The sequence below is a fragment of the Sphaerodactylus townsendi genome, linkage group LG03 (genome assembly GCF_021028975.2).
Source record: "Sphaerodactylus townsendi isolate TG3544 linkage group LG03, MPM_Stown_v2.3, whole genome shotgun sequence".
NCBI classification, from domain to species: domain Eukaryota; kingdom Metazoa; phylum Chordata; class Lepidosauria; order Squamata; family Sphaerodactylidae; genus Sphaerodactylus; species Sphaerodactylus townsendi.
Window position 1 is genome coordinate 158650951 of NC_059427.1, and position 19509 is coordinate 158670459.

At 43.9% G+C, this 19509-nt stretch overlaps 1 protein-coding gene across 1 annotated transcript; it reads right to left on the reverse strand.

The window, feature by feature from the left end:
- Positions 1–2026: 2026 nt before the first annotated feature.
- On the reverse strand, positions 2027–18996 carry NEUROD4 (neuronal differentiation 4). The gene is made up of 2 exons (XM_048487898.1): positions 18533–18996; positions 2027–5377 (listed from the first exon to the last, which is right to left on the reverse strand). Exon 2 carries the CDS (start codon positions 5366–5368, stop codon positions 4376–4378), a length of 993 nt encoding a protein of 330 aa, XP_048343855.1. The 5' UTR covers positions 5369–5377; positions 18533–18996; the 3' UTR covers positions 2027–4375.
- Between the last annotated feature and the right edge of the window lie 513 nt (positions 18997–19509).

A 19509-nucleotide genomic window follows, 5' to 3' on the forward strand; every position in this document is an offset into this window, starting at 1 on the left:
TAAGCAGGCAGGGCCAGGAAGTATCATTTTGTGGCTGCGAAATGGCTCACGGACTGCCAGTTGCTACCCGCCATGCTGAAGTGGGCTCAACACGTTGCTCTGTCTTGCTTGAACAGCAAGCAAGCAAACAAACCTGAATTGCATAGCCTTGACTTTGTTTTTTTTAAAAAAAGGATTATTGCTTCTATTGCTGCAGCAGCTGATGAATAAATCTCCAGCCATGTTTCCTCTCATTGGGAACACAAACAGCTTCAAATATATTATTGCTTTTGCTCACACTATAGAATGTCGTTTCCCGCCTTCACCTCTCAAAAGGGAAAGAGCAGGAAAAAAGTTCAATAAATAATATCTAATAAATAACCATGGAGCAAAGGCACCACAAAACCAAGAGAGAGAGAAAATACTCCAACTTCATACAAACATTTATCCCCACCGGGCTAAAACCATCAACTAAATACTTTAGAAGGCAATTAAGGGAAATCACAATTCATTCATTTCACAATTTTATGCAGAGGGGGAAAAAAACCACACAAATAATAAATAAGGAAACTTAAGACGTGGCTTCTCCTGGCCAGCTGGCTGGCTGTGTTTCCAAACGTATGTTAGAAAAGGGCACAATAAAATCCTGCAAGTTTCCGTTCAATCTCTTTTTATAAATCACACTGATCCAATAGGTCTGATGTGCTGATCAACTGCCTGATCCAGTATTGTCAACTGACCACCCATGGTCACGTGTCATGAACTGCTCTATCAAGCCTAGAATGCCAATATGTAGCTAGCTTACCTGAATATATATGTAACCCACCATACGTAGTGCTGAGCATTGCCGATCGAAATTGTGGCCGCTGCAGCTCCCTACAAATATTGACTTTATCTGAGTAGTTGCGATTACGTTATTTTGTTTCTGGGTTTTTTAAATTGAGACTATAAGTTGACCTGATGTTCTAGATCAGTGGTTCTCAATCTTCCTAATGCCGCGACCCTTTAATACAGTTCCTCATGTTGTGGTGACCCCCAACCCTAACATTTATCCATTTTACAGATGGAGAACACTGATGCAGAGAGGCGACCCCTGTGAAAGGGTCGTTCGACCCCCAAAGGGGTCGCGACCCACAGGTTGAGAACCGCTGTTCTAGATCAATGCCACAGAGAATTGTGTTAAGAATTATAGTATTCCATCACATTTTAAAAAGAAATTCATTTAATTTAACTTGAAAAATTGAGTAAGCAAGAGGTCTTCCTTTAATGGAAGGAATCTTTCTCTAACACAGTGGTGGTGAACCTATGGCACGGGTGCCAGAGGTGGCACTCAGAGCCCTCTCTGTGGGCACACGCTAACAGAGTGCCCCCCCCCCCACATTTAGGCTGGCCTGGGCCGCTGGGCTTGATTATTAGCATTAAACCTAAGACCTAGTTTTGGGAAAGCAGTGTAGGTAACCCTGTTAAATGCTGTTAAACCCCACTGATTTTCATGTGAAGAACTAAAGCGCAATTCCTTAACTGGGAGTAAGCTCAGTTGCTGGCAATGGGGCTTGCTTCTGAGTAAACCCTCCTAGGGTCGTGATTCACCCATTGGAAGAGTTGAATGGTTGCTTCAAAGCAAAGCCACCGACTACCACCAAGCTTACTCCCGAGTAATGCACGCCTCAGAGCTAAACTTTTTTCGAAACTAAAACCTCAGTATTCAGGTTAAATTGCCGTGTTGGCACTTTGCGATAAATAAGTGGGTTTTGGGTTGTAATTTGGGCACTCGCTCTCAAAAAGGTTCGCTATCACTGCTCTAACAGAACAAAGGTCCTTCCACAAGTCATGCATTCTTTACTTAGCAGAATTTACTTTGACAGTGAGCATACGTATCGAATCTGTTTATGACTGAAGTATCTTTTTATTTTTCTTATAAAGTGAGTGTTGAAAGAAAAAAGAGTACTTGACTAATATCTGACTATTAGGGGTCTGCAACCTGTGGCTCTCCAGATGTTTATGGACTACAATTCCCATCAGTCCCTGCCACCATGGCCAATTGGCCATGGTGGCAGGGGCTGGTGGGAATTGTAGTCCATGAACATCTGGAGAGCCGCAGGTTGCAGACCCTGAGACGAATGAATGCCTCCACTGGTTGAATTTATATACAGGACCCAACCTGATGTTTAATCAGTACTTGACTTATCAATTGGCCAAAATAAGGAAAGGGCTGTGGTTTAGTGGTAGAACATCTGCTTGGCTTGTGGAAAGTCCCAGGTTCAATCGCTGGCATCTCCAGCTGCAAGGATCAGAGGTAAGTAATGTGAAAGATCTCAACCTGAGACCTTCTAGAGCTGCTGTTAGCTTGAATGGACAGTACTGAATTTGAAGGACCAATGGTCTGATTCAGCATAAGATGTGTTCATATATTTTTAACCAATCAAATGCCCAACCTGATCTTCCAAGTAGAAATGCTTGAACCTCCACCACCATCTTCCTTTGGAATTTCTCAGTGGTTTTGCCTGAAGAGCAACCTCTAAGTTCACATTAGGCAAACCAGCCTTGTTAGAAAATTTGGACACTCCCCTGAGTAATGTAGCTACGGTTTCAACAAAATTCATTCAGTTTCCTGTGGCACTCCTCAGATGTTCCATTGAATGAGGAACCCACAAATCCTTCAAAAATTTTAGCGGCTTTAATTTAGTTCCAGGGATACCCTAAAGTTCTCTGGTAGCTACCATAAATACTGGTAGCTACCATAAATATTGGACTATGCACAAATAGCTTTGGTAACAAACAGAAATTAATACCAGTATTTGTATTGTGGGGAAACTGTATTAATCACTGGAAATAACTGTACAGTGATTTTAATGAACTAGACCTTGGCCAAAGCAATCTGCTCGAGCTAGGTAATCAGGCTTCCCTGTTTAATATTGGGAATGGACCTTCTTGGCTTTTCTCACCCAAATGTCCTAGCAAGATATCAGGCAGCTGTTACCATATTAACTTCTAATACTGAAACAGATTTCTGGATGAAAGTCAAAGACAGGGTCCACCTCATTATAATTGTCACCTTGAACCCAGGTTTCAATAAAAATTAATCATCAGCGTTTAGTTACCAATAATGACACGTGGCATTTCATTGGGACAAACGTCATCAACAGTATTATCAACTGCCTGTCTAAAACTAAGGGCAGTTATATTTGGGGGGAGGGGAAACACTGGCCACAGTAGAGTATTGTGAATAATTATGACAGTCAACCTAGCTGAGGTCAGTACCAATCATCTGTTATAAGCTAATTTAAGCCCCAGTGCCTGAATCTCCCACCTATCATACATTGGATGGAATGTATAGCAAAATACATTATCATCTGGTGGCTGGCTAGAGAGAGGAGTTCCCCTGAAAATGTACTATGTGCCCTCAACCTACTCTCAGATATATCTTGTCTAGGTTGCATGGCTTCTAGGAAGTCTTGGGCTTTGTACACCCCTCATTGCTTAGTGTTTGTACACCCCTCATTGCTTAGACTGCAGCTCTTGTTTGCAAATGGTGGAGTCCATGATCCTTTTAACACCCCCATAACATCCTTTTAACACCCCCATAATTTCACATCAGATTTATACAAGCGTTTTGTGCATTTCCATCCATTATCGCTGGAGGCATGGACATTGCAATGAAGTCAAGAAAAGCTGTTCTCTGTACGATGTAGGTGAAAGAGATTCAGGAGTCTGAGAAAACTTCTTCCCTCACTGAAAAGATGAGAGTATCTTTTCATTTTGGTCAACCTCCATGTTGCAGTTCAGTAACTACTTTGGATCTTGCAAGAGAAGGACTTGATATAGCCAGTGTGGAGAACAGCCACCTTCCGATTATTGCTATTCTTCCAAAGTCCTGAGCTTTAGTAAGCAACAACCTTGCCTTTTCCCCCTGCACACACACAAAGTCTGTTGTCAGTAGAGGTGGAGAAATATCAGCACTGCTTTTATCATGAAATATCTCAACAATTTCTCATGTCAACAATTTCTCACCTTTTGCCTGCAGAATGATGGTTGCTCATTGTGTGACTGAATGATTATGATCTTGGATAGACATGGATGCAGTCAGGATGTCTACAAACAAGCCCCACTGGAAATCTAAATGTAATATGACAAACCACTGAGGAAATGTTGAGATGCTCCAAAAGCTCCGTAGATCAGCATCACTGAAATATATTCAGGCTCATAAGAAAGGGGGGGATATGTTGAGGGGTCGGGATGGGACTCTTCCCAAAGGGCTTCAGCTGATACTAGTCCAGAATTTATTTTCATATACCTCTGGAGCAGATGGAACCATTCCTTCCACAACTCTACAGATGACACAGCATTGCTGCACAGAATCATATTCTTTAATTCACTACAGTTTAAACTTATTGGGTTATTCACTGAATATTGCATTGAGCTGGGCCCCTACCACATGGTGAGGATAAGAGTCATAAGTCATATCTATAGGGATGTCATACCTGGGCATTGCGGTTGAGAAATGAGAGGTATGCCCATGAGAACTGCTCAAGCTGACGGACGGGTAGTGGGCCATGAAGCTGTAAGATTTTTCCAGGTCTGGAGACCCATCTTGCTTTAGGGAAAAGTTTCCACTGATGCTCAGTGGAGGTGTCAGGGGACCCTCGTATGAAGGAGATGTGCAGTCTTGATGATGGTTGCCAAAAGAAGGATCCACCAGGCTTTTGAAGGTGGGCGGCTTTAGATGTACCAAATGTGTCTCCATGTTTCCGTATGGCGGGCTGGGCAGCCCTGGCGACTGGTAGGTGAAACCATGGCTGGGCACAGCTGAGTCAGAAGTGGAGGTTTTTTCCTCGTTTTTTTCCATAAACAAAGACTGAGGTCCCAGCTGCAGGCAGCCAGCCACCAGGTTGCTGGTAGGTTGGGACAAACCTTTACAAAGCATATCCACAAAACCTTTTCCTTCTGCTGTCTGTCCACTTTCCAGAACCTCTGACAACGCCCAAATATAGTTCCTGGCTAGTCTCAAGGTCTCAATTTTAGATAGTTTCTGTGTTTTGGAGTAACAGGGCATCACCCGCCGAAGGTTATCCAAAGCATCATTGAGCCCGTGCATTCGTGTTCGTTCCCGAGCATTGGCCTTGACCCTCCGGGCCCTGAACCGCTCCAGCCTTGCCTTGGTCATCTTCTTCTTCTTTGGCCCCCTCCTCTTTGGCTTCCCGCCATCTTCTTCCTCTTCTTCTTCCTCGATGCTGTCGTGATCTTCGTTAATGCCTGCAAGTATGCGATAGGAAATCTGTCGACCATCTTCCTCTTTCATCTCATCCTGGGAGCTCAGGGCTTCATCTATCCATGGCTGAGAAGACATGAGCTCAGCCATCTCTTTGGGTTTGGCATATGGCTTGGTCATCCCTTTTCCCTGCAAAAATGACACAACCACAAAAATCCAGATAAAGTCACTGATGGTCAGATCTGAAAAACAATTTTGAAATGAAAACACTAAGAGGAAATTAGGCAGAAACTGTTTGCTTGAAAGCAGTATTTACAAATACTGTTTATTTGTTATGCCATATTTAGCACATGGTACAATCTGACATTGTCTAGTTCTCTGATAAGATTTTAGAAACCGTTGACATTTCTGGGTACATCTCAGAATGACAAGGGTGTTCCTTTTAAAATAGATCAGGCCTGCACGACTTGCTACACACAAAACTAAACGTAGTCCACTCGCCAACTGATTCACAAGCACTCTCATGCACACTATTGTGTCTGTAGTTCCAAGCAAATAGCCTCACAGTAGAGGCAGTGCACTTACATAATTCTGGATAGTGTTGGAGTAGGACTTGAAAGGCCCAGTTTCAGATCCTTACTTGGTCATGGAAACTCTGAGAGGCCGGTCAGTCTCTCTCAGCCTAATCTACTTTTCCAGGTTGCTCTGAGATAAATCAGAGGCAGAATTATGTCAGTGGCCTTGTGGCCCTTTATATGTATACTCATATAAAGAGGTTTATTACATCCCTGGTAGGATTAATAGGTCTTTTGGTATTGTTGTTCATGGCGGTAATGGAAAGTTGAAAAGTGGCAACTGTCTTGTAGCAATCCCATAGAGTTTTCAAGGCATGAGTCTAACGAAGGTGGTTTGCCAGCACCTGTCTCTGCATAGCAGCCCCAGACTTGCTTGGTGGCCTTCCACCCAAGTACTAACCAGGACCAACCATGCTTAGTTTCTGAGATCTGACAAGATCAAGCTAGCCTGGACCTATCCAGGTCAGAGTTTTGGTTCATGGATGATCAAAATGTTCCTTCAGGGACAATAGACAACTATAGTTCCATATTTTCTAACCTGATACCATAGAGTACTGAGAAATTAAGTGATGGAGAAAAAGACCCATAGACTGTGAGGGAAATAGATGGATCTGTAAATAAGAGTTAATAATAACAAAAGTTTGATAAACTCCATATCCGGGTCAGTATGAGAATTGTCACTGAACTGGTCCTAAAGAAGGAGTGGAGTAAGGGGGAATTGTGCCTGGGGCATGTGTGCACCCTGTGCCCCTTCCACGCCCACATCTGCCCCACCCTGGAACGCTCCCAGGACACCACAGCACACCCCTGGAACACCCTTGCCACCCCCACAGGGGCAACCGCCCAGTGCGTTGCGCACCCCCTGTTCCCTTGGTGCTACGCCACTGTCCTAAAGTGAAATGGAAAGAAATTGATTTGGCAGAGGGTGAGGTTTGCTCCAGCCACATAAGTGCAGCTATGAAAAAAATACAATTTCATGAACATATCCATAGGTGGCTCCATAAGATGTTTAAGGCAGCTGTCAGCTGTCCCTTCTGTCCTGGTCATGAAGAGAAAAGGACATGCTTGCATTTGGGTGGCATAAACCTCCCCTTGAACATCTGACTTAAAATTCCTCATGCCATGGCTACCAATAATATAAAGACTTTGTAATGTATTAAGAAGGATCGTATATAACTTGGAGGGATGATAAAGTTATTTAGTGTTGAGTATTTGGGCACATTCCTTTCAACTGTATGGGGGAGTAAAGGTAGGGTCTTGGTTCATAACCAGGGCCATTCTCAAGCTCTCTGATTTAACAGGATCTGTTACAGAGGCTGGTTTTTCTGATTCTTTTACTTGCATTTTTATAACCCAAGTCCCTTTCCTGGCAAGCCTCATTTACCTCTGGGGAATAATGAACGCCAAAAACACGGCTGGAAAACGGCCCGGGCTTCATGATAATCAACCCCTTGTCGGCTTGATTGACTCATTTAATAAAGCTTAAATGTGTAAGCAGCTTTCGTTTCAAATGTGCCATCCAACTAATCAAGTCAACTGGCCTCCGCCCCATCCCAATGTGGCAAATCCCCCTTTTAATATGCCTGATGGGGCTGGTAGAATGGATTAAAGTGATAATTGTTGCGCGAATGGGCAGAGCACCCTCCAGGCTCCAAGCAGACCCTAATTACTTCTTGGTAAGTAATTAAAATGTAGGAAGCAGACCTTCCCTTGAAGTGTACGTCGGGGGCGAGATTCCTGCATGTGCCTGATCTAGACATCCTGGTGCTTTGCTCATACATGGGAGCTGGAGAGCATGACTAGAGAGCCCAATTCTTCGGTTCAGCTAAAGTTGTATCTTTTTGTAGTGGACATTGGGGAGCAGTTTAAGCTGATGTGTTGAAAATGTAGGGCAGGAGGATCCCTATAGGACAGCCTGGCTCAATTTGGAAACCATTAAGTCAAGAGCTGCTCACCTATCATGTTTGGTGGGTTCTCAAAGGTGTGATAAACCTTGGGTGTGTTTTTTTTGCCATCTCTAGGAAAGGGAGGGGGAAACAAGGGGGGTTGTCAAGCAACACAGATAGGTCATATTGCATGGGTGGTGGTCTAAACAGAATCACCATGTAAAGTACCTTTCCATGGGGGAGATATTGGCTTCCATGCCTTTTTCTGGCCACATCTTATTGACCACTCTGAGAAAACAGATTCTGGACATCCTTAGATTCAGCAGGGTTCTCTCATGCTGTCCGGATGTGTTTGGCTTGGTGGCTCACAAGCATTGCTGACTTGGTCTACTCTAGAGCACAGAAATGGGTGAATGCTGAATGACTTTCACCCGAACACAATTATTTGAGAACTTTGATCCCACAATGCTTGGGTCACCCTGGGGACCCATGTGGCCAGGGAAGTCATGTGATTTCTTTTTCTATGATGTTTGCATTGAGGCAGGGTGGGATGAAGAGGGATTCTAGAAGGAATCTCTATCTGGTGGCAGGTCGTCAACCTCAGCAGCTCTACGTGCATTTTTAAACCCTGTGAATACCTTTGGGATATATGTCCACATTCCAGTAGTATTTGTGGGGCGGGGGCAGAATGCAAAGATAAGTAACTTTGGAACATTATCCTCTTTGGATATTGTTACCAATAGAAAACAAAAGTATGCACTGGTATCATTTATCTGACAGAAAGAGAGTTGCTTCTTGAAATCTGATTCCCCAAAATATCCTGGTCACTACGCTGCTACGGAAGAAATTGAATCTAGCTGTTTTACTTTCAGTTTGTTTTCTGTCAACACAAAAAGAAACCTAGGTTTAAAAAACAAAACAGAAACCTTGAGATCTATGCATGTTGCCTTTCTGGTAGTTTTTTCTATCCCAAATCCATTTAATCTATTTGGGTCAAAGAAAAGGAGTTCATTAAGAAAATTCTAATCCAGAGACCTACTTTTAAGTGCTCTAGAGTCTCTAGACTGAGGCAGCCCTTCAGGGTAACCCAAACACTCTCCCTGCCAACCTGAGGAATATTTGCCCCACCACAGAGAGATACATTTGTGAGGTAACAAGTATGAAAAAATGTTAAGAACAATGAATTTTAGATGTTTTTAAATATTTCTCTTTAAAATTGATGGAAATGTATGTTAATTGTATTATTGTATTGTATTATTTGATTTGTATACCACCCTCCCTTGAAGGGCTAATTACCTTAGGTTCAAACCATAGTTTTTATTTGTAAAGGAACCACACTGAGGTTATTGTTAAGAAGTTATTCTTCTTAATTTCCTCTGTCTTTTATGTCTAGTGGTAGATTTTATTTCTGCAGGCTGTCTTGAAATGGAGGGTGAGGGCAACTAGGTCAAATCTTATCTGATGATAAAACATACTGCTGCGGTCCACCTGATTTATCCTCCTAAATCATTTGGCCATTGCAAATAAGAAGATACGAGATAAGCAGACGGTTCCTTGAACCTTAGGAACTGCTTGGGAGAATTTTGCTGCTGTCCCCTGTGTAAGCCATCAGCACATTTGTGACAAGTCCAGCAACTGCAACCAATCCCTTTGTTCATTTCAGACCAGTTTGCAAGAGTGACTAACAACATACCACAAGTGAAGAAGAAGGAAGAAGGAAGAAGGAAGAAGGAAGAAGGAAGAAGGAAGAAGGAAGAAGGAGGAGGAGGAGGAGGAGGAGGAGGAGGAGGAGGAGGAGGAGGAGGAGGAGGAGGAGGAGGAGGAGGAGGAGGAGGAGAAGAAGAAGAAGAAGAAGAAGAAGAAGAAGAAGAAGAAGAAGAAGAAGAAGAAGAAGAAGAAGAAGAAGAAGAAGAAGAAGAAGAAGAGGAGGAGGAGGAGGAGGAGGAGGAGGAGGAGGAGGTTGGACTTATATCCCCCCTTTCTCTCCTGCAGGAGACTCAAAGGGGCTTACAATCTCCTTGCCCTTCCCCCCTCACAACAAACACCCTGTGAGGTAGGTGGGGCTGAGAGAGCTCTGAGAAGCTGTGACTAGCCCAAGGTCACCCAGCTGGCGTGTCTGGGAGTGTACAGGCTAATCTGACTTCCCCAGATAAGCCTCCACAGCTCAGGCGGCAGAGCTGGGAATCAAACCCGGTTCCTCCAGATTAGATACACAAGCTCTTAACCTCCTACGCCACTGCTGCTCCTTAAAGAAGATGATAAAGCTGGAGGCAAAGGGTCAAGAAGTAACATTGTTAATAGTCAGGGCAGCTGAGTGACAGTGCTGGGAAGCATGGATGGAGACAGGAATTTCTAGGGACAGAGACAGTAAAGCAGCAGAGACCAGGGGCATACCACCCAGGGAGACATGTGGGGTCAAATGTCCCTGGGCTACAGTCATTTAGTCACATGGGGGTGGAAAATCGCCCCCACACACCTCCTCCTTTCCCCTGGTACATACACTAACTTCAAGACCAGGTGCAAAAAAGTGCTGTTTGGTCATGGTGGGGGAGGGCAGCTGCCCATGGGGGGACCCTCCACAAAACTCAGATTTTGCACTGGGCTACATTTCCCCTAGATATGCCTCTGGCAGAGACCAACCCAGGAACACATGAAGCTGCCTTGTGCTGAATCAGGCCACTGATGCATTGAAGTCATAACTGTCTACTCAAACAGGCGGCTGCTTCCAGGACCTCAAATGCTACACAAGCCGTATTCTTAACTCCTTAGTTTTGTGATGTGACTCGTCCTAACAAAGGGCCGATCTTTGTGGTCACCTACAATACAGCAATCACTGTCCATACAGTGGACTTCATCCATGTTGGTGGCAGAAGTGGTGGTGGTGGTGGTGTGCCAAGTGCATGTGTGCTCAGAACAGGAATTTTTGGCACCTGTCTAGGAGCATCTGCAAGACACTTTGCCAGCAGCATGCTGACAAAACACTTCGAGGTATCTGGTGGGTTTTCCGGGCTGCTTGATCATGGTCTGGTGGATCTTGTTCCTAACGTTTTGCCTGCATCTGTGGCTGGCATCTTCAGAGGTGTATCACAGAGAAAAGTCTGTTTCACATTGTGTAGCACGGCCACACAGCCCGGAAAATCACCAGAACCAGTTGAATCTGGCCGTGAAAGCCTCCAACAATACTTAGAGGTATCTCCACTCTCTTCACCACCTGCATGAACACATACCTGCTCCTTCACAAGTGGTCATGAGAAAGCCTTTTCTCCTACACATTTGCGGTCATGTCTTCTTAACATCATCGAGGTTTCCCTTCCAAATACTGACCTGCTTAGCTTCTGAGATTTGATGAGATTGGACACTATACCATGCTGCTTTCTCTCCCCAGCATCTTAAATACTAACAGATGTATAGGAACACAAGATCAGTGGGCTAGAGACTTTGTTCTCCACTTTAGTTCTACTTTGGTCAATTGGTTACCCTTTCAAGTGGCATCCTGAACACTGTTCCAGTAGCATTTTCTCCTGATGTTTCACCTGCATCTGTGGTTGGCATCTTCAGATCCTCTGAAGATGCCAGCCACAGATGCAGGCAAAACATCAGGAGAAAATGCCAGTGGAACACCGTCATACAGCCCGGAAACCACACAACACCCCAGTGATTCCAGCCGTGAAAGCCTTCGACAATACATTGAACATCTCTATGGGGAGAAATTGTTCCAAAACATCGTGAACATTGTTGTTTGGAACATGGACTGCAAGTATCATTATCAATAACAGCAATACCATGGGTTCATGGAATACGAGGAACCGAAAGGCATTGTGTTCAGCTAAGTGGCACAAAGGAAGGGTGTTAAAGAGACAAGAAGGGCTTGCCAATTCCACACACACTTCATGCTCCGAATGGCTTTCATGCACAGCGTTCATTCACTCATGGGTCTGCAGTTTCATGCAGGAAGACAGGATGATGGGTGCCAACCCTCCAGGAACTTTACAAAATAGAAATGCAGCTTACAAAATAAAAAAATAATACACACAAAACTTTTAAATATATTAATTTTTTTAAAAAAAAAACCCAGCCAGACATAAAGACTTAGATCGTAAAAATAGCCCACATACAGCTAGGGATGCCAGCCTCCAGCTGGGACCTGGGGATCCCTTGAAATTACAGTTCATCTTCAGACTACAAAGATTGGTTCCCCTGAAGAAAATGGATGTATTAGAAAGTGGACTTGCTTCGTACCCTCCAGAGGTCCCTGTCCTCCTCAGGTTCCATCTTCAAATCTCCAGAAACTTCCTAACCCAGATCTGGCAATCTTACCACCACCACCACCCAGTGGTGGGATCCAAAAATTTTAATAACAGGTTCCGATGGTGGTGGGATTCAAACAGTGGCGCCGCCGCACACACGCATCTCCAGTCCCTATTGGGCAGGGAGGTTGCTTTAGTAACCCCTTCTCGGCACTCAGAAAAAATTAGTAACCACTTCTAAAGAAGTGGTGAGAACTGGCTAGATCCCACCCCATCACTCGTAAGTGGCCTAGAGGGAACCCGGCTACTCTACTGTTTAAAATGACAATGTCAGGACTGAAATATTGTGTTTTTTTTTAAATTACAGCTTGGCGAGCAGAAATATTTTGGCCTGGTGCCAAAAAGGAAGGAACACAGGCACCAGGTGAACTTCAAGGGGAAAGGCATTCCATAGCCAAGGTGCTACCACTGAAAATGCCCTGTTGTTGATTGCCATCCACATCACTTCTGGAGGGCGGGGGCACAAACAGCAAAACTTGTGGGGGCAGATCTTAGCCAGAAGGGATCTTTCCCTCTCTCTTCAATCCTCCCTCCACCACCCAGGTCGGATAAATTTCTCTATTTGTTTCTTACAATATTACTACATAGCTTGGCTCCTGAGGCCTCTGACTTGGCTACATATTCACTTCGGTTTGATTCTACCACTCGTTGTCTTTTAAGACTAAGACTCTGCAATCAATAACCAAATGGTTTAATTGCGTTGACAAGGGCTTAAACAGAGTTGACACGTTTCTTAGTCGCTACAGGCATCAAATAGCTTAACAGAATTAGGGAGACTGGAGCCCAGCTACACGGTACACTTTTTCTGGGTCCGTCTTTGGTTGTAATTGAACTCCATCAGCACACATGGATTTTCCCCAGTTAACGCTGTGTTTTCACCAGTTACAACTGTTCTGAAGGATCACTATCTTGGGGCTTTTATCTTGGTTCTTTTATCTTGCATAGCAACATCAGAAGTTATCCTACTTCCTACCAGTGACAGAGGTGGCATTTCTCAGATTTGCTTTTGGAACTCAGAAAACTATCTTGCTTTCCTGTGACATAACTGGACATGTAACTGTAGGGCTATATTCAGTGGTGACCACTGCCTAAACACTAAGAAGACGTCCTGCACCCTCTGTGCTAGAATTCCCACTTGTTGTGACTCATAAGAGCAGCATTATTAAACAACTAATCATTGTTGAGACAAGTCCAGTAGCATCTTCGAGGCAAATAAGATTTTTGGGTTATGAGCTTTAGAGAGAAGAAGAGTTGGATTTATATCCCCCCTTTCTCTCCTGCAAGGAGACTCAAAGGGGTTTACAAACTCCTTTCCCTTCCCCGCTCACAACAAACACCCTGTGAGGTAGGAGGGGCTGAGAGAGCTCTGAAAAGCTGTGACTAGCCCAAGGTCACCCAGCTGGAATGTGTTGGAGTGCACAAGCTAATCTAGTCCACCAGATAAGTCTCCACAGCTCAAGTGGCAGACCAGGGAATCCAACCTAGTTCTCCAGATTAGAGTTCACCTGCTCTTAACCACGCTGGCTCTAAGCTCCCTTCACCTTATACCATTTATCATTGTGGAAACAACCACCCCTTCCTTCCATCCGGCATTATCACCATCAGCTTGGCACTTTTCTTTAAGAGGTGACTTTTAAAGCTTGGTATTTTTCTTTCAGAGGTGACGTACTCATATGGACTTGATACCTCAGATACAAGAGTTCCCTTGAGCACATTCCATTTGCTGCTTTGCTGTAGAGGCTATTTACTTTCCAGTAGACCCCCCTAACTGCTGGCTTTTAGACCTGATGCAATTATTATTATTATTCTACCTCCCCCAGCTGATCTCATCTCAGCTGATTTCGACTGGGATCAGCTTCTTTCCCATTAAGAGGCCCCCTGGAGCAGCTGGATGGTTTTCGGCTCTGTTTCAGTTCTCCAAAATCAGATCTGTGAGGCTCCTTCTCATGCAGATTGTCAAAACCAGCTTTGAACTGCGTTAGGCCCAAGTCTTAGGAAGTCAATGTTTTGCTTTGAAAGGCACTGTGAAGAGATGTTTGTGGTTGTTTTGGAGGGCTTTGGGATGCTGAATTCCAAGAAGGATATTTCAGACAACCAGAAAAGGATTCAAGGGAGAACCATGAAAATGATAAGGAATCTAAAGGACCTCAGGTTAAGAGGGACCAAGGAATCCCTTTCTCTACCAGAGTCACCAAAGAATCACTGGCAAAAAGAGTGAACAGTATTATACAAGGTGGACCAACAGCCTTAGTACAAAACAGTCTAATATATTCACTGATAGCTAAAAATCGCGAAGCAGTTTAATGGTAGAGTAGGCAGCAGATGGAGATTGACCAGGCACTCATGAAAATCTGGTGATCGTCCTGAAATTCAGATTTCCATCAACATTTTATAGGTGTTCAATTCAAAGTTTTATTGAGGGAAAAGTACAAAACTTTTCTTGAGCTATTCTGCCCCTCACCTGTCTGCAGATGTTGAAACCAGATATTATTTTGTGCAATTTGGTGCACCCTCACAGGTGCCTCAGTACCTGCCCTTAGAGGTTTTAAACCTAACTTTGGGGCTGCTTCTCAGAAAATGTTCAGACATCAATATGATTGAGCAAACAAACAAAAAAGTTAGAATGATCCCCGATTGGCTAAGATCATCTGTGTAACCAGAATAAGGCTTCGCTTGTCCTTATATAAGCTACGTAGCTTATATGTGATGCCATCTTGCCCAGTGTGGGATCTCTAATTGGAATGACTTGAGCAAGGAAAAACAAATGAGAAATAACGGCATTGGAATTGGGAATGTCCATAAACATGTACTTAATGCTTTGGAGGGGGTCGCTTACTTTAAAAAAAAGAATATTTAACCTAATCTTAATTTGTTCATAATCTCTGTTAAGGACAGAAAATGAAGCAGGATCCAGGATCCAGAGACCCTCTTAAGGCATGCTCAAGTGCTTGTGTTAGTCTAGGAAGATTTTTTAAAAATATATATATATTTTCTTGGACAGCTGACTTTTCTCATATGACAAACGACAAACTGTTTGGCAAAGGTCTTTCAATTCTATAAGTAACTGCAATATATGATGTGCCGCTTTTTATGAAACACAAACATAGAGCTCTTTTAGTGTTGCGCAGTCCAGGGGTGTCTAACTTTGGCACTCTAGATGTTCATGGACTACGATTCCCACCAGCCCCTGCCAGAATAATGCAGAATGCTGGCAGCAGCTAATAGGAATCGTAGTCCACGAACACCTGGAAGGCCAGAGTTGGACACCACTGGAGTAGTCAGTTGCAGAAATTATCTTTGGATTTTAAGTTTACAAGAATGCTGGTTTGAAGTGAAATCTAAAACTACATACTCAAAAGTAAATCCCATTAGTGAAATGGGACTTATTCTCAGCTACACATTGCAGGCTTAAACTGGCAGTGCAATCCTATGTTGCAGTGTAAAAAAAAAAAAAACAAGTACGCACCCTTCCCGTTTGCATCTCCAGCTTGCAGTCTTCTAACTAAATTTACTAGCAGTAATCAATGCAAATTTGCCTGGTGAGTTTTCCCAACACAACAATATTGCAGCTTCCAAATGCTGGTGGCTTTATGGAATTAAGGGAGTGACCGGGGGGGGGGGGGGGCTAATGAAAGAAAGAATGTAATTGTAGTGGCTGATGTTTAACATTATGACTCCCAGTCAAACTTTATCAGCAGGATAAACTACTTGCTTTGTTTGTTTGTTTTTTTAAAAAAGCATTGCTCAGAGTTGTCTATGGAGCACAATATTTGCCCCAAAAAGATTCAGATAGGAGGGTAAGATCCTTGGAGAGTCTGCAAGGCCTGCCTATTTTGTCAGGGCTTTTGAGAGGTGTTGAATGTTAGGGGCTGAAATGAATGTTAGGGGCTTTTAAGGGCTGAAAGAAGCAAGATTTGGGGTTTGCTGTTTTATTTTGGGTTTTTATTTGAAAAGGTGTTTAACTATTTTTGCAAGCTGCCTTGAACCATGAAGAAAAGAGGGATGTAAATGCATAGATCGATAGATCGATAGATCGATAGGTATCTTCACATTGAAGTAAAAACTTTTAAAGATCAAAACCATGAATGCAAATTTCATTCCCCCCCCACCAAATTGGTACAAAAACGTTAATTTCACCTTTACAGAAACAAAGATTCTATTGGTTATTTGTGACTTTTTCTTCTCAGAGAGAAGGCTCTTTGATTCCTGCCTTAGGAAAGAGGCTGGAGTAGATAATTTTGAGGTCACTTCTGCCCCACCACCCCAGCTTGTTTGTTTGTTTGTTTGTTTGTTTGTTTGTTTGTTTGTTTGTTTGTTTGTTTTGTCAACCACACATACCTGATATACTTCAATCTGACGATCTGGGCCTCTCTGTATTTTGACAGTCCTTTACCAACCAAACACACAAACTGAACCCCAGATTTCCAGTCCTGCCTCGTCTTTGCAAAATACTGGGACGAAGCAAGTGTTTGGAGAAGAGGGCCACAAAGGGACTGAAGGGCTAATGGGTAAGTCTGATTAATATTCCTGGAGAATTACAAGCTGCGCCTTTCAAGGCACTTGGGGAAGTCTAGGGACAGCACGGCCAGATGGGGCTCAGCCAAAGGGCAGAGGAAAAAGTATCACATTTCCCCCATTTGAAATGGCCCTGAGCAAATGAGATCACTCTCCCAATCTTTTTTGCAAACCGTGCTTTTTTGTTTCTCTCATCCTCCATTCTGTTTCTCCTCCCCCCTTCTTTATAAAACACTGGGGAATATCACTGAAGTGTTGCAAGCTTCTAGGACTGTCAGGAGGAAGGGAAAAAAACACCTTATACTGAGTCTTTCTGTTGGTCCCTCCAGCCACATGTTGTCTGCTCCATCTGGCTAAGGCTCTCCAAAGTCCCAGTAAAATTCTTATTTCAATCCTGCTCCTTGAGATCATTAGAGCAGGGGATTAAATAATGCCAGGGATTGCAGGCAAAATGTCTAGCGCTGATCTGTGGCTCCTTCCCTTCCCAGTGATGACCAAGAGATTAAAAGTTCAAGCTGCAGCAAATTTCAATTACAGGATATTTCCTGTACAGGAATGATCAAGCAATGGGACAGATTGCCTGTGCAATACATGCTTCCACCATTGTTTGTAAGAAGGGATGAGAAGGTTTCTATCAGTGGAGAAATTTCCATTCTAGAGAACTTGCTGGACCATAAATGAACCTGTTTAAATATTCAGACCACCTTATCTTTGCTCCAAGCAGGAACCAAAATGTGTTTCTCTCTGCTACAATTAAAAACAAGCTTTTGAGGATGTCAGTCCTATTTCTGTTTTATACAAGTAAGTGAGGTAGTGGGGATGTGGAGTGGTTTGGCATAGGCCAGTCTCATCAGATCTCAGAAGCCAAGCTGAGTACTTGGAGAGGGGGCCATCAAGGAAGGCTCTGTGGAGGAAGGCAATGGCAAACCACCTCTGCCTCTTATTTGCCTTGAAAGTCCCTTGCTGGGGTCATCACTTAGGGAGGCTCTGCAGAGGAAAGCATGGTAAACCACCTCTGCCTCTTACTTGCCTTGAAAGCCCTTTGCTGGGGTCACCAATATTGGTTGTGACTTCACAGCATATACATGCATAATGTAAGTGAGACAGCAATAGGAAGTTGTCTAGGGCTCACCAAAATAAAGTCTTGGCTTGGGATAGCCAAGACTCAGTTCACTGAGCCTTGACGTCTCTGATTACAATCTGACTGTAAAATCACTTCCTTCTTCATTGATTAATTAATCCAGAATGTTACCCTAATGCTTCCATAGGGAAAAGTATTAACGGAGATCATAATTGCTTTCTCAGCACCAGTAGCACATAGACAGTGTTACAAGCATTTATTTATAATTCCTGTGCTTCCCCTTTAGGCAGTAGCAAACTGCCTCTGTGAGTCTGTTGCCTTGTAAAATCTATGGGTTGCCATAAGTTGTCTATAACTTGATGGCACTTTACACACATAGAACACTCACTCCATTCAAACTACTTTAGTGGTGAATTGCAATATACACAATTAGAAAAACCTCCAGATTCTCTCATCTACAGCTAGCCTGATTATTGGTATATTTCTACCAAATGGCAAATAGGATTTGACTGCATATTAGGAAGAGGTCCTTGACTCAATTTGTTGTAGAGCATGTGGTTCAATGGCTATCTGAGCTCATAAAGAATATAGTGACAATGTATTAAAGTATAATTAACCTCAGTGATCTACATCTCTGAGTGGTTTTAATTATGCCCCCAGAGATCTGAATTATAAGTCAAGACAACACCTGTTCACGATTCATGAATGCGAACTAATACTCTTCAATGAACTTTTAGTTGCGCCCGTGTGTTCAGTAACAAGGTGGCTAATGAAAGGTTGGTTGAATATGGATTCCTTCCTCTATGCAAACACTTTTAATGCATGTCTGCATGTGGAAGGGACCTTCAAGTCCAGAACTGGAAGGTGGCGGGAGGCTGTAATTATCACAGAAACACCCCTTCCCCCTACCCCTGCTATCTCTTTCCTGGCAGCCAAACAGTACTTTCAGTGCAGACCCTGACGAGGGAATCCCCCCTTACCGTGGTGAAGGGTAGTTTCGACCACCCTCTCACTTGATCCTTGCTTGGAATAAAAGTGAACCAAAGTTCCTGACGTTCAGTTGCCGTCCAGCATCCTTCCAACCAGACGGGACGTTTCAGCACCAGGGAGGGCGGTCAGCTCCCTACTAGGTCAGATGTCTTCCTGCCCTCTGGTTTGGATTTCCTTTCCGTCCGCTCCTTCGCCCACTTAGCAGGCGGAGGCTGAAATGACACTCCTCATGGGGAGGGGGTCTCAGTGATCCCCCCCTCGGATCTGATCTTCTCCTCGATGTAACCCCCAGTGCCTTGTCCGTAGGCTTTCTAGGATCCGCAAGATTCTCCGAACAGCTCCTGCTGCTTCTGATGAATTCCTCGGGATCCCAACTCTTTTGAAAGCTTTCTGGTGTTGGTGTCTTTCTGCTTGGCTGAATCTCCGGGCAGCTCCTCCCACTCCGGGACTGAGTCAAAGCCGGATGGCTCAGGAGTGACACCCCCCCCCCTGCGCCGGGAAAGTTGGCTTTCCTTGCTCTGCAGCTCTGTTTCTGGAACTGCATACAGCGCTTCATACATCGAATCATACCCCTTTCGCACATGCAGAATAATGCACTTTCAATCCACTTTCAATGCACTTTGAAGCTGTGCAGAATAGAAAAATCCACTTGCAAACAATTGTGAAAGTGGATTGAAAGTGCATTATTCTGCATGTGCCATAGTTTTTAGAAGGGGCCATCGAGGGCATCTAGTCCAGCCCCTTACCTGCTCAAAGCAGGATCAACTTGAAGCATCCCTGACAAGTGATTAGGCTGCCAGTCAGGGGGAGCTCACCACTTCCCTAGGCAGCCAGTGAAACAAGTCCCCAGTCTCAAGGCTTTCTAAGAAAGCTTCGCTGTTTGAGTCATGTGCCCCCTCCCAAACCTTGTGTGTGAAAGACTGTCTGCACATGTTCAGAAGCACTCTGTTAGGACTACATAGGGCTT